Raw genomic sequence first — 1,492 nt, forward strand, 5'->3', positions numbered from 1 at the left:
TGCCAGCCCAGCTGCTGTCAGTCCAGCTGCTGCCAGCCCAGCTGTGGCCTGACCACTTACAGCCAGCCAGCCTGCTCTGGACCCGTGTACAGCACCAGAACCTGCTACTACCCCACATGCGTCCGCCTGTGCAGCGGCCTCCCTGAGAGCTACGGATCCAGCTGCTGCCAGCCCTGCAGCTGCTGATCATCTCCCCCAAAGGACCATCAACTGCACAGCCAAATTCTAGAAACCGCCATGCCATTTCCACACAAATCACTCCCTGCCTTTGTGACAGCCATCATACTGTCAGGAGGAAATCCATTCCTCATCCGCTGGTGCGGGAACTGGTGATGACTTTGAGGCAGATTGCCACCCTCTTCCTCTTCTCCTTTAGGTCCTGCAGGTCTCTTGCCAGCTTCACAGATCTTGGCATACAGTTCTGGTCTTGACTTAAATCCTGAAGCCAAGATCTTTACCTCATTCCCTGAATAACCTAGGAAAACTCTTCTTCATGAAGTCAAACATTTACACAACTGATCAATCATCACTCTTTTGCAATGTGTGCTGTGCGCCTGCATTTATTCTTTCTCCTTTCTCCATCCCTTGAGTTGTCGCCCTAGAGTATGTAGCCTTCACAAATTCTCAATAAATGCTGCACCATTATTCGCTGCACGTTGTCTGTCTCCTTTTGATTGTGGCAAGATCACTTGACGTGAAATGTATATGCTTTAGATTTCTAAGTGTACAGTGGGGCACAGTGGTGAACAGCAGATCTCAAGAAGTTATTCTCCTTGCAGAACTGAAATTCAGTACCCACTGATTCACAACTCCCTGCCTCCCCCACCCTCTGCCTACCCACAGCCCCTGGAAGCCAACCTCCCCCTCTGCCTCTCTGAATCTGAGTGTTTTGTATACCCCGGTGACTGGGAAAATATAGCACTGGTCTTTCTGTGATTGGCTTATTTCACTTATCATAATACCCTCAAGGTCCCTCCATGTGTCACAACAGACCCATTTACTTCTTTTAAAGCTGAATACCGTTCCATTGTATGTCTGAACCACATTTTCTTCCTCGTTCATTTATGGATAGATACCCCAACAGCTTCTGCATCTTACATATCATTAATAGTGCTGCTATGCATAGGGCAACGCTATTATCTCTTCAGGATGCTAATTTCAATTCTTTCCCATAAATATCCAGAAGCGGAGCTGTTGTACCATACAACATTTCCATTTTTAACTTTTTGAGACACCTGCATACTGTTTGTCATATTTGCTGCAACATTTTACACCCCAGCCAGCGAACAAGGTTTCCCAACTCTCCCCATCTCCTGAAATACAGTTAGGTGTTGTCCTCGGGTTAATAATACCCCTTAGTTATTGTGGGCTGATCAGGTCCTCAATCTCCCAAATGAGTACACAGCAAAGACTAAAGAAAAAGAGGTAAAGCGCAAGGTCATGAGTTCGGTTCCCGGTACCGGAGAAAAACCAAAAAAAAAAAAAAAAAAAA

At 46.4% G+C, this 1,492-nt stretch overlaps 1 protein-coding gene across 1 annotated transcript in view; it reads left to right on the plus strand.

The window, feature by feature from the left end:
* The window catches only part of LOC102024639 (keratin-associated protein 9-1-like), a 19,068-nt gene that overhangs the window by 516 nt on the left and 17,060 nt on the right, over positions 1-1,492 (plus strand). The window contains exon 2 of the mRNA XM_013519129.1: positions 1-37. Coding sequence (XP_013374583.1) covers positions 1-37 — 37 coding nt within the window. The remainder of the gene's footprint in view (positions 38-1,492) is intronic.

Source organism: Chinchilla lanigera, unplaced genomic scaffold (genome assembly GCF_000276665.1).
Source record: "Chinchilla lanigera isolate Chin_1 unplaced genomic scaffold, ChiLan1.0 scaffold00050, whole genome shotgun sequence".
NCBI lineage: Eukaryota > Metazoa > Chordata > Mammalia > Rodentia > Chinchillidae > Chinchilla > Chinchilla lanigera.